The sequence below is a fragment of the Panthera pardus genome, unplaced genomic scaffold, assembly GCF_024362965.1.
Source record: "Panthera pardus isolate Hobbes unplaced genomic scaffold, ASM2436296v1 HiC_scaffold_24, whole genome shotgun sequence".
Classification (NCBI taxonomy): Eukaryota; Metazoa; Chordata; class Mammalia; order Carnivora; family Felidae; genus Panthera; species Panthera pardus.
The window spans coordinates 60,265,688-60,277,522 of NW_026526810.1; the positions used below are offsets into that span (position 1 = coordinate 60,265,688).

Sequence of the window (11,835 nt, forward strand, 5' to 3'; positions counted from 1 at the left end):
GATCGTGAGAAACTTAACAAACCCATGGGGGAGGGGAAGGAAAAAAAAAGAGGTTAGAGTGGGAGAGAGAGCCAAAGCATAAGAGACTCTTAAAAACAGAACAAACTGAGGGTTGATGGGGGGTGGGAGGGAGGGGAGGGTGGGTGATGGGTATTGAAGAGGGCATTTTTTGGGATGAGCACTGGGTGTTATATGGAAACCAATTTGACAATAAATTTCATAAAAAAAAAACATTTTGACAAATTGCATTTCATCAAAATTGAAACCTTCAAAAAGGAAAAAAGAAATTATAGAACTTTTTATTTTGTTATTTTGCAAAGGTATAATTTGTACTGCTTTTTACAGTATGTGTGTGGGAGAGTGTTTTTTCTTGAGAATCAGAGAAGATTGTAAAGTACCATCAGACCTGACAATTATTTTTATACTTTTTAAGTTTTTTATGTGGCATGGAGTAATATCAAATAAATATGAAGACACTTGATTATATCAATAAAGGGCTGAAAGTTAAGGATAACAAATATATTACCAATGATGAAATTAAGACCTTGGTTGTAAACATGGCTATATCAAAGTGCTCTCACTTTTTCTTGGAAATCATCCAAGAGTAACAGGAAAATGGAAGGAGAAGACAAACTCCATTGTTAGGGAGATGACATAGATCAGGTGACCAAGAACAGAAAGAAAATGTGGGAAGAAGAGAATTTAGGGAACCAGTCTTGAAAGCACTTTCTGAAGGTGAGTGGCACACTCTGAAGTGTAAGAGCCACCTTCTTATTACTCAACAATAGATGTGGGAATTAGAAGTGTTCCTGGTCCCAGATTGGTTCAAAGAAGCCTTCATGTTCGCCAAAAAGTAGACTCGTCTCTACAGCAGCAGAGGAAATGAGAACCTTCTGTTGTGAAAATGCAGCCTTTAGGAAACTGTCCAGCTCACCCCAGTTTAACCTCTTGCACATAGCTAATCCAAGAAACCCACTTATTCAGTGATGAGAGAGTCAGACAAAGGAACCTAGCACAAAGCATACTGACAAGACGTTTGCCTCAGATAACGCGTTGTCCTGGAACAGATGAAAACATCAAATACATACTTGGCAGTGGATTTTAAAATGCTTAATGAAGTAATCATTTCTGTGAGGGAAGGCTACAAAGCAAAGAAATGGAAGAACTCGGGAAGAGATGAAATGTGAGCTGGAAGAAAATAAAACAAAAACCCAGAAATGGAGACAGTTGAAAAGAGTACAAGGACACACCGGCCACTCCATAAGGAATGTGGAGCATGGAAGTGAGAAACTAATAGCTTTGAAATACAGAGAGTTGAGAAGTAGAACATCGGTATCCGAGTCCTTTTATTATTTATAACACAAAAGCTTAACTGAAATAATAGAAGAAAGTTACTCTCTCTCACACAAGAAGACGAAAATGGAATGGCTCCAGGGTTGGGTTACAGAAATGACTCCATCATGTCATCAAAGACCAAGATTCATTCCATCCTTCTGCTCTGCCATTCTCAGTGTATGAACCCATTTCTCAGACAAGCTCTCCACATGGTCAGGTTGGGAACACATTTCCAGGGGTTATATCCACGTGTAAGAGCAAAGGACTTAAATCCAAAATATAAGAACTCCTGTGACAGTCATTGTTAAATAAAGACAACCCAATACAAAATGGCAAATGAATAGGTACTTCATGCAGGAAGACATAGGAATGGCCCATAAGCACATGAAAAATGCTTACCATCGTTCATTGTCAGGGAAATACAGATTAAAACTACAATGACACACCAAGTAGATTGGCTAAAATTGACGAGGTTGACAGTATACCAAGTGTCGGCAAGGATGTGGAGAAACTGGAACTCTGAATCTGGAACAGTGCTGGTGGATGTGTAAAGTGGCACAGCACCTTTGGAAAACATTTTGACAGTTTCTCGTGAAGTTAAACATACACTTACCATACAACTCAGCAATTTCACTCCTAGATAGTCATTCAAGAGCAATGAAAACATGTTCACAAATCTACTTATACATGAACTGCAGCTTTATTCAAGGTAGCCCCAAACCAAATGCAAACTGCTGCAGCCCCTGTGGAAAACAGTAAGGAGGTTCTTCATAAAATTAAAAATAGATCTACCCTATGATCCAGCAATCGCACTACTGGCTATTTACCCAAAGAATATAAAAACACTATTTCAAAGGGATATATGCACTTAGGTACAATAGCCAAGATACGGAAGCAGCCAAAGTGTCCATGGATTGATGATAAAGAAGATGTGTACACACACATACACACACACAGTGGAATATTACCCATTAAAGAAATAATGAAATCCTGCCATTTGTAGCAACATGGTTGGAACTAGAGAGTACCATGCTAAGGGAAATAAGTCAGAGAAAGACAGATACCATATGATTTCATTCATGTGGAGTTTAAAAAACAAAACAAATGAGCAAAGGAGGGGGAAAAAAGTGTGACAAATTAAGAAACACTTCTAATTATAGAGAACAAACTAATGGTTACCGGAGGGGAGGAGGGTGAGGGAATGGGTTAAATAGATGATAGGGATTAAGGAGTACTCTTGCAGTGGTGAGCACTGCGTGATGTGAAGAATTCTGAAATCACTGTGCTGTACACCATTAAATCCTAAGTGAGAATGCTAGGTTATGTTGCTGGGCATCAAACTGGTATACCAGGTAATAAGATAAACAGGACCTGTGTCCATGGACTTGGGTCGTCTAGTGGGGGAAGACTGTTAATTCTACAGATAGTTACTTCGTTGTCAGCAGAGGTAAAGATGAGTGCTGTAAGTGTAAATAACATGGGGACATAGTCTAACCTGGTTCCTGAGATTTATTTCATAGTGTTCATCAACTGTTTTTCTCAATTCCAAGTATATGATCATGTTTCTCTTGGGATTATTCTAATGATAAGATTTTTGTGCTGGCATATGATTTAAATGATCACTCTAAAGTCTTGTTATGGTGCGTTTGAAAAGATACCATATTTTCCATTTTTTTTCTCCCTAGGTGACAACTGTTGACAGATTTCAAGGTCAACAGAATGATTATATTCTTCTTTCTCTAGTACGAACCAGGGCAGTGGGCCATCTGAGGTACATAAGGAAAAATGTTTATATTATTAAACTTTACTATCTGCTTCAATTTTGAACTTCTGTAGCTAAGTGGCTTTAAATTTTTTTAAGTTTAAAGTATAATTAATTGGTATGGCAGCTTTTGGTTTAGCAGCTTTTTGTTGGAGTGTAACAATATCAGATTCTTTATGTAGTTAACTATTGTCATTGCATCTGAATTTTTTGAATCTTTAATATATTTAGTACATTTACTTTTTAATTTTCAGTAGCAGAGACAATTTTATTATAAAATCTTAATATATGATGTTTTTTGGAAACAGTGTCAGAAATTAAAAGAGTTAAGAAGGTGGTAAAAATAGTTTTCAGAGTACATTTCTCATTGCATAGGATTTCTGACTTTTTCCTCACACAGTCTTTCAGCCTCACTGTTAGAGGATAAAGGAACCATTTGTTCTCCCAGGATTAAGAATTGTCAAAACAAACAATAATCTATTTTTATCATTTATTGTGATATATTTATGTGCTAGAGAATTATGGGAATAATACCTTCTTATTACAAAGCAGCCATTTAGTTTTGTGTAAACTTTTATCTCATATGACTTAGTGGCAAAAACTATAATGCGAGTTCATTTTATTATTTTATTTGGTGGATATAAAGAAAAAAATTCTCCAAGCTCTCATAATGTTGTCATTTAAGTCAAAATCTGCTTGGAGCTTAGCCCCGCTCATCAGGTTCCATTAGACTGATAACTTTTATGTAAGAGTAAACAAAGATGTAATTTTCAAGAAATTGTTTCAGAATTATTGCATTCTAAAATAGTTTGTTTTTGCTTATTTATAGCTACTGTCTAAATACGGCATCATCATGATTTACGTAATTAAAATGTCTCCAAAACTCACAGTATGAATACATGAATACTGCCTCGTGCAGTCTCCACCTTTTTTTTATTACTGTCTAGTGCTTTTGTCTTTTTCACATTCTTAAGACGTGACTTCTTGTACCATAATACTACTATATCTACTTAGATCTTTTAATCAGTGCATTGGTCGTGATTCCCCCCTCACAAAAACAAAAACATGGAGGTCAGTGATAAAGCATTAACTTTACTTGGTTTAACTAGTCACACGACACTGATTAACTTAATGTTTATTCTATTAAGTTTTTAAGAAGCTTAACTTTTTATTGCCATAGCTGAACAGAAATAATGAGTGGAATATGTTAAAAAAAAACAAAACAAGAAAACAAGCTGCATACTTATGTTATTAATCTTGAACTATGTTAATTAATATTGTTTGTTTTCCAAAGGGATGTCCGTCGCTTGGTGGTGGCCATGTCTAGAGCCAGACTTGGACTGTATATCTTCGCAAGAGTATCCCTCTTCCAAAACTGTTTTGAGCTAACGCCAGCTTTTAGCCAGCTCACTGCCCGTCCACTTCATTTGCATATAATTCCAACAGAACCTTTCCCAACCAGTAGAAAGGTAGGACTCTTTCTTCGCTGTATAGAGCAGTGCTCTCTTACAGATGATCACAGTAGCTAGGAACATCATCACATAGATCATCCGATCACTGGTTTAGAGCACTCCTTACACTGTGGAACTGAATTAGATTTTCTGCACAAAATAACAATACATGCTAACATTGAGTACTCACTAGGTACTAGGCAGTGAGTTCTTTACATGCATGATCTCACTTCATCTAATAGTCCTTTTCAGTAAGGTTTCTTATTAACTCCATTTTACATATGAGGAAACTAAGGGTTAGCAAAGTTAAGTAGTTTGGTCATGCATCTCATGGATGGAGAATCCAAGATTTGAAAACCCAGGCAGTGTAACTCCAGAATCCTCCTTGTTAATCACTGTACTGTACTGCCTCTCTTCAGCTTTTTAAGGAGAACTTAACTAATTACTTGATAACAGAGTAATAAATGGTTTAGCTCTTGGAGAACCCTTTCTTACCTACATTTTTGGAGAATGTCAGAGGGAATAGCACATACACTTAACAAAGGACATGCTCAGAAATGTCATTGCCTCCTCATCGCTGCTACCATTGTTAAACCTCTCATCTTTGCTCCCCTTTTCCACCCCCACCCCAAAAGGTGACCAGTCCCTTTAATTTCTGGTTTATGCTTCCTACATTCCTTTTGCATAAAGGAGCAAATAACCTGATTATTTTTTTATATTGTTTTCTTTCTTACATAAAGGTTAGCATACTCATTAATCTTTAGGTTGTCACTTTTGAGCTTTGCATTTTTCATTTAATGCAATGTCTTAGAGATCCATTTGGGTTTTAAATAAAGCTGTTTTCAATGTTCACAGTACACCTATTTGCCCCCCCTACTCCCCCTTTTGAAGAAAAGATTAAATGCTGTGTGTTTGTTTTATAATAAGGCTGAGTACTTTTTTTTTTAACTGCATTTTTTTTTTAAAGCAATGCTTCTGTAGAGGAATAGAAGGATGAGGGTGGAATGATATGAGGGGGTGGAGTCATGTAAAGCCTTGAATGTCAGCCTCTGAAGTCTGGACACAATCCTATGGCTCTGAACTTCTCATTCTTTTGTGGGCTGATTATTAAACAGGCAGATTCCTAACACAAGGTCTGAGGCAGTCTTTTTATCCAAAGGCTGCAGGGACACACCTGGAGACACGTGGAGGAGATCAGGCAGTACCAATGAACAGAAGGCTTAAAAACTAGTGCCTTACCCAACACCATGGAGTCAAGCCCTTGGGCGACTACCTGAGAGCATCTCCCCACCTTCTGCTCAAGAGATCAGTGTTGGAGCTGGGCGGGGCTGTGCCGCTAGTGCTGCGTCTCAGAAGAGGCAGCTCCCAGCAGAGCCACCAGAAAATAAGCAAACAAACAAAAACAAAACAAACAAAAAGCCTTCCATGTTGTAGTATTTCATAGTTGTAACGGCATGGCGGTCTTGGCACACCGAAGTGGTAACCATTGCAGAAAGTGACCATTATCAAAAGAACACCTACTTACATGTAATACTACCGTCCTGCCTAATTCTGAGAAATACCATTTAATACACTTCGTATTTCTGATGTTACATGCCTTAATTTGTTACTTTATGGTAAAATTTTTTACCTTTATAGTCTTCTGAATTGCTTCTACAGTGAGAAAGGGTGAGACTTTATAAAATATTTTAGAGTTGACTATAAATAGGAAAGTTGTTCATCTTTATTCTAGGATGGTTTAGGAAGAAATACACATTTTTTATTGTCTTCATTCATGCTTTACCACTTTAGAGCAGTGTTTCTCAGATTTTTGTGGGAAACGACTGCATCAGAATCACCTCATTCTGTGTCAGACCTACTGAATCTGGGATTCCCACAATTTAAGTCTCCCCCAAAGAGTTCTTAGATACCACAAAATTTGCACTTTAGACTAGCATTTGACCATATGCTTTATTAGGGAAAAATTTCTTGAATATTCACCCTTATGACTAACAAGTCTATATATTAAATACCAGTAATATTAGCTTATTTTTAGAAAAACAAAAATAGGAAAAATAGGTTTAATATTTTCTTTCTGAACAAAATTGAAAATTGCCTTTGTTGCATACAAGGTATTGGAGACAATACTTTAGACAATGTTGATTTTTCTTTCTATTCAACTGATCATTTATCTCTTACTCTTCTGCATGAATTAGACCAAAACTCATAAATTTTACTTACCAACCTGAAATTGTATTATAAGGTAGTAACTCTTAGCTTTCTTCTAGTCTCTTTTACTAAATTTAAATTGAATCACTTTCTCTTTCTGAAGTCCTTATTGGACTCTCACACTTAACATCTTTTTTTTTTTTTTTTTTAAATCTTTTATTTATTTTTGAGAGAGAAGGGAGGACAGAAGATCTGAAGCAGGCTATTTGCTGAAAGCAGCAAGCCCGATGTGGGGCTTGAACTCACAAACTGCAAAATCATGACCTGAGCCAAAGTTGGATACTCAACCAACTGAGCCATCCAGGCGCCCCAGTCACTCACACTTGTTTCTTAATGTCCTGTGACTGTTCTTGTCCTTCTTGTCCTTTTTTTTTTTTTTTTTTTTTTTAAATAGAGAAAACATGAGCGAGAGGCAAAGGGAGAGAGAGAATCCTAAGCAGGCTCCATAACCAGGGAGGAGCCCAACCTGGGGCTTGATCCCATGACCACAAGATTATGACCTGAATGGAAATCAAGAGTCAGACATTTGGGGCACCTGGGTGGCTCAGTTGGTTAAGCATCTGACTTCAGCTCAGGTTATGATCTCACGATTTGTGAGTTTGAGCCCCACATTGGGCTCTGTGCTGACAGCTCAGAGGCTCAAGCCTGCTTCAGGTTCTGTCTGTCCCCCTCTCTCTGTCCCTCCCCCTTCATGGTCTGTCTCTCTCTCTCAGAAGTAAACATTAAAAAAAAAGAAAAAAAAGAGAAGACAAAGAGTTGGACACTTAACCCATTGAGTCACCCAGGCACCCTGTCCTGTTACTGTTCTTATGTCCTCCAAACCCTAGTGCTTATACATAAGACATGGGCTTCTAGAATGTTCGCTTTTAGCATATTAACTTTCTTACTGTACTTAACTTTCTTTTTGCCTTCTTCTAGAATGGAGAGAGGCCACCTCATGAAGTACAGATAATAAAGAATATGCCCCAGATGGCAAACTTTGTATATAACATGTACATGCATTTGATACAGACCACACATCATTATCATCAGGTGAGTTTTCTCAAAATTCAGTCTTATTTTTGTTGTTGTTGTAGAAAGAATCTTTGCCTTTGGAGATTATACCTTTAAAGTATTTGATTGCTGTGGGAAAACAGCTAAACCAAACAGGGTTGTTGTTATTCATGTAACATCCATTTATTTAAAGTTTATTTATTTTGAGAGAGAGGTTTAAAAACACCTTTATGTGGATAGAATTTGGCAAACAATAAGTTCTACATATTTAAGTATATAATTCAGTATGTTCTGACATATGTAAATACCTGTGAAGCCATCACTGCAATCAAGATAATGAACATACTAATTATTTCCAGAAGGTTCCTAGTGCCCCTTGGTAACCCCTCTGATCTTTCACCGGTCCCTTTCCCACCTTCTCCAGGCCCCAGAGATCTTCCTGTTAATCGGTATACTGTCATTTCCTTTTTATTGACAAATAATGTTCCATTGTATGGATGTACCAAGTGTACCCGTTGACCTGTTGCTGGACAGTTGGGTTCTTTCCAAGTCTGGCTATTACAAATAAAGCTGCTGTGAACATTCTTACACAAATCTTTGTATTTTCTTTTGGGTAAATTCCTTAGGAGTAGAATGGTTGAATAATGGAGTGAATATGTGTTCAACTGTAAAAAAATTTTTTTAAGTTTATTTGTTTATTTTGAGACAGAGAGCATGAGTAGGGGAGGGGAAGAGAGAGAGGGAGAGGATCCCAAGCAGGCTCCATGCACAGAGCTTGACGTGAGGCTTGAACTCACCAACTGTGAGATCATGACCTGAGCTGAAATCAAGAGTCCAATGCTTAATCAGCTAAGCCACCCAGGTGCCCCTATGTGTCCAACTCTTTAAGAAACTGCCAATCTGTTTTTACAGAGTAGTTGCACCATATTGCCAGCAGCAGTGTGTGAGAGCTGTAGCTGCATATCCTCACCCACACTTGTCATGGTTGGCCTTTTTTATTGTAGCTGTTCTAAAGGGAAGGCTAAGCATGTGGAGCTGCTCCAGTGTTCTGGTGGAGTGAGACAGAAGCTTTGTACCATGCTGTTCCCGCTTGGCCATGGTTTTGTCTGAAGGCTTGGTTCCTCCCCTCACATGGCTCCTTGATTAAAGTTGGCCCTTTCTTGAGCTGTTGTCGGTCAGTCCTAATGAGCCAGTGTTTTTGCAGAAGTGTTATAGCAGATATTTTTGCTTTTTAGCTTTTTTAAGCTTATCAATTTTTATATTATTTTCTTCTCTGAAGATTTAATATGTACTTTGATCTTTGGAGTCAGGAAGACCTAGGCATTGTCATCAGAGTTGTTACGTTTGTATTATAATATGGCCAGGAGTGTTTTGGAAAACTGTAGATTGAACGATATCTATTAAGAAAATAACATTAATGTGAGAGTTTAGCTTTGTAAGCCAGTGTTTTTCTTTCATTTGAGTTCATATTGATGTTTTCTTTTTTTTCATTAGACTTTGTTACAGCTACCACCTGCTATGGTTGAAGAAGCTGAGGAAGTTCAAAGTCAGGAAACAGAACTAGAAATAGAAGAAGAGGCCAATCCTCCCCAGGCTGATCTGTCCAGTCTCACAGATGCCAGCTCCAGTCAAGAATCCTCAGCCTCTCAGACTGAGACCACCCCCGATCACACAGGAGCTAGTTCCAATCCAGAAGCTGTCCCTCCTGTGTCTGATACCACTGTTTCTATGGCAGGACCTGCAGCTGTACCAGCAGAGGCTAACACCCCCCAGCATGTCACACCTGCCTCAGAAGAGACCAAGTAGTCCAACTGTAGCCTTTCTTAGGGAGGACATTTCATTCATAAAGTCTAAGTAAAGCTGCTTTTTGTATTTTATATTTGCTTCTGCTATTTTAAGGGCACTAATTAATGTTAAGTCCTTATTTTTGTTAATTGATCTCCATGCTTGTCTTCTTGGATATGTTTAAAAGAAAATTGTATGTGTATGAGCAACTTCAGTTTCATTTCTTCAGTCAGAAGGGCAAATAGCCATTCCTTTTATAATTAACCAAATATATCTTATTCATACCTACATTAAAAGAATTTGCTATAGAATATATAAGACATACTTTACATTTTCAGTGAACTCCTCTAAAGAAGGGGATCAAATACACTGAAATCAACCATAAGCACCCTTAAGTAAGTGTTCAAATTGGGGAGGAAGTTGTTTCTTCTGTTATAGTATCAGATCCTCAAATTGTGATTCCTTTTTTCTTACCTTTCTTGGCTGTCTTCCTTGATGTAAAGGCATTAACAGCCATAGATAGGTCTAGATTTCTCTGATCAAAGAGGCTACATGTATTTCCTGCCCCAAAGTCTCATAATGTATTGGAACCACCTGGAGTGTCTGTTCATTCTTGGGGCCACTCTTGACCTGATAAATCTGAATCTCAGGGTTAGGACTGGGCATTTGTATTTTAGCAAGTGTTCCTAATGTTTGAGTTGCTGGCAGAGTGGCATCAAATCAAGCTGGTAAGGCTGAGCCAGGGTATGTCATTCAGCTGATCAAGAAGATCTGGCAAATCCGTCTGGGCAGGAAGAAAGATCCAGAGTCTGGGCAGTGAAAGTCAGTGAACCTAATTCCCCTATATAGGATAGAGCTCTCACAATGCAGAGGTTCTGAATCTTCTGCCCTGTTTAGTTTTCTTGGTAGATAACCAGCCACAAGGAGACCTTAAGGTAAAATGTGCTCTAGATTTGGGAGGGCAGAGTAGGACCTTGCTACTCAAGTGTGATTTGCAAACTAGAAGTATCAGCATCCACTGAACCTTGTTAAAATTGCAGCAGTGTGGACTCTACCCCAGATCTATTAAATGTGAATCAGCATTTCAGCAAAGTGTCCAGGGGACTTATATGCGCTTTGTAGTTTGAGAAGCATTGTTCTGAGGTTACTATACTGTCCTCAATGTGAATGAAAGGTAGAATAGATTCTGTGATGGTAAAATTAATAGTGTGACTGATGTTTTCTGACATGGGACCTCTGCTTATGAAGTTTCCTGGGCGTGGTGGCCAGAAGAGAGATGAATAAGGTAGGGAGAACTTGCCCACTACTTCTCTTCCCCATTTAGATGTCTGCTAGAGTGGCTAACGCGGAGCATTTCCCCCAAAGTATCCCCTGTCGTGCATCTACCTAAAGGTTTGACCATGTACAAAGAACCTTTGAGGAAATAGGCAAGAACCACACACTGCCACTGAAATGCTTCTAATCCTGATGTATTGAAGGAATGAACTCTTATAAAGAAATTAAACCAAGAAAGTCAAGTTAATGATTTTTTGACTGACTAGTGTTTGCTCAACTCTCCCAGGCTGTGGTGGAGATGAGTCAGACTCTCCTACTACACGGTGTCTTCCTTCATCAGAACACAAGAAAAGGAAAGGGAAGGGATGATGAGGGGAAGGAAACGCCAAGGAAACTATACTGGAAAGTCTTTATCTATTTGTTATCAGAGTAAGGAATGAGCCAGATAGTCTGTTACATAATTTCTCTGATTATAGGAATTTGGAAGCAGGTGTTTTGGGCATCTGTATGAGGAATAGGACTCACAGAATTACTTTCGTCTGTGAATATCTAGTATCAGGCTAAGCAAGAGAGAAAGAAGCTTTACTGTATTACTGTGTGTCATGGAAAAGATTGATGTTTCTCTCTACCTGTTAGAGGATGTGAATCATGATACCTGCAACCAGAGTAAGCAAACTGTTGGGCTGCTTTCTCATGAAGTAAACCATTTTGCAAACACTATATATCACTCTGTCTAGCTAGTGACTTACTTTTTTCTCTGCTGCTTGATTTTCAGTCACGATAAAAAGAAAATTTAACTGGAAGATGGGTGAATCCTTTGCCTTTGTCAAAGGAATTTTAGAAGGGATGATAGTGTTGGGATTTGAATTACTTAAATAAAATTTTAACATTCATTTTTGAGAGAGAGAGAGAGAGCATGAGCGGGGGAAGGGAAGAGAGAGGGGGAGACACAGAATCTGAAGCAGGCTGCAGGCTGTCAGCACAGAGCCCAATACAGGGCTCGAACCCACAGACTACGAGATCGTG

The 11,835-nt window shown here is 38.3% G+C and overlaps 1 protein-coding gene across 1 annotated transcript in view; it reads left to right on the plus strand.

Moving 5' to 3' along the window:
• The window catches only part of AQR (aquarius intron-binding spliceosomal factor), a 97,137-nt gene extending 85,606 nt beyond the window's left edge, over positions 1–11,531 (plus strand). Inside the window, exons 33-36 of the mRNA XM_019442640.2 lie at positions 3,021–3,106; positions 4,392–4,566; positions 7,675–7,788; positions 9,244–11,531. Of these exons, the coding sequence (XP_019298185.2) occupies positions 3,021–3,106; positions 4,392–4,566; positions 7,675–7,788; positions 9,244–9,555 (687 nt within the window). The 3' untranslated portion in view covers positions 9,556–11,531. The remainder of the gene's footprint in view (positions 1–3,020; positions 3,107–4,391; positions 4,567–7,674; positions 7,789–9,243) is intronic.
• The last annotated feature ends 304 nt before the right edge of the window (positions 11,532–11,835 follow it).